Consider the following 1,250-nt stretch of genomic DNA (forward strand, 5'->3'; position numbering starts at 1 on the left):
ATGACCCCTCCAAGCCCCCTCATGGCCCCCTCCAAACATTCCAAGGACTCCCCAAACCCCTCCAGGGACCGTCCAAACTCCCCCCAAACCCCAAGGGACCCCCCCCAAACATTCTAAGGACCCTCCAACCCTCGCCAGGGACCCCCCATTCTCTCTATTTAGGGGGCTCCCTTTTCTTTGTGCGTTGGTGTCCCTCGGTCCTCCCACATTCCCTCTCTATGCTCCCGCCCTGCCAGAGCGGCCCCTCCAGGGCGGCCCCTCCCCGGAAGTGGCCGCGGGGCGTTCAATGGCGGCCGCTCGCTGGGCCCTGGCGCTCGCCCGCGGGGCCGCCCCGGTGGCGCTGGGACTGATGTTCTGGGTGGCGATGGCCGGGGGCGAGCAGGACCGCCTGGACAGCCTCAAGGTACCGCCGACGGCTCCTCGGGACCCCCGTGGAGGGCGGGAGACCGCCGTGACCCCTTTTGTGTCCCCCTTTCCAGGCCCTTCCCGAGGCGAAACCGGAGGTTTTGTCGGAGCGGCGCCGCCACAACGAGCTGATCATGGCGGCTCTGCGGGAGGCGGCTGAGACCGACGAGAACGTGGCGCGGCGGCCCGTGCCCTGGCGGAAGTGACGTCAGCACCGGGAGACCCACCTCTCACCCCTTCTCCCCCAACTCCCAGTAACGACCCCCGGTAACTCCCAGGCGGAACCGTCAGTGCGGGGCGCGGTTTAGCTGACTTGGTGCTACAACGCACGGACTCATTTCACGTCGCATTCTTCCGGCGCTGCCGCGTCCCCCTCACGGGGAGGCCTCACCGCGCGCGGGGTCAGCGCCGGTTCCTGGCGCCGTTCAGGCCCCGCTGCGGCGGGAGTGACGTCAGCACCGGGAGGCCTTCGGTAACGACCCCTCCCTTAAACCGTCCGTTAACCCCCCCCCGTTAATCAGGCGGAACCTTCGCGGCGAGACGCGGTCGCTACACGGACCCCATTTAGCGGGTGACCGCCGCTACACGGACCCCATTTAGCGGCGCGCGCTTCCGGCGCCTCTTCCGGCGCCGCCATGTCACGCCCCGGGGAGGTCTCGCCCGGGTCGGGGCCGGCGCAGCCGCGGCAGCCGCTGTTCGGGGGCTGCCTGAGCTGCCGCTTCGTGTGCGGCGCGGGGCTGCTCCTGGCGGCGACGTGGCTCTACCAGGGCCCGCGGAACAGCATGAGGAGGGGGATCCCGCCCTCCATGGGCACCATCGCTCAGCTCACCTTCGCCTTCAGTGAG

The 1,250-nt window shown here is 69.5% G+C and overlaps 1 protein-coding gene across 1 annotated transcript; it reads left to right on the forward strand.

The window, feature by feature from the left end:
- The first annotated feature begins 286 nt into the window (after positions 1-286).
- On the forward strand, positions 287-1,014 carry LOC113980249 (ubiquinol-cytochrome-c reductase complex assembly factor 3-like). The gene is made up of 2 exons (XM_027707485.1): positions 287-403; positions 480-1,014. The coding sequence occupies exons 1-2, from the start codon at positions 287-289 to the stop codon at positions 609-611; spliced, it is 249 nt and encodes an 82-aa protein (XP_027563286.1). The 3' UTR covers positions 612-1,014.
- Positions 1,015-1,250: the final 236 nt, after the last annotated feature.

The sequence above is a fragment of the Neopelma chrysocephalum genome, unplaced genomic scaffold, assembly GCF_003984885.1.
Source record: "Neopelma chrysocephalum unplaced genomic scaffold, ASM398488v2 Primary Assembly neopelma1_93238, whole genome shotgun sequence".
NCBI classification, from domain to species: Eukaryota; Metazoa; Chordata; class Aves; order Passeriformes; family Pipridae; genus Neopelma; species Neopelma chrysocephalum.

Excerpts from the sequence above, each read along its gene's own strand:
- LOC113980249 (XM_027707485.1), top strand. The coding sequence starts at position 287 with ATGGCGGCCGCTCGCTGGGCCCTGGCGCTCGCCCGCGGGGCCGCCCCG. Across the intron at positions 404-479 it reads ACCGCCTGGACAGCCTCAAG|GCCCTTCCCGAGGCGAAACC; the intron begins GTACCGCCGACG and ends CCCCCTTTCCAG.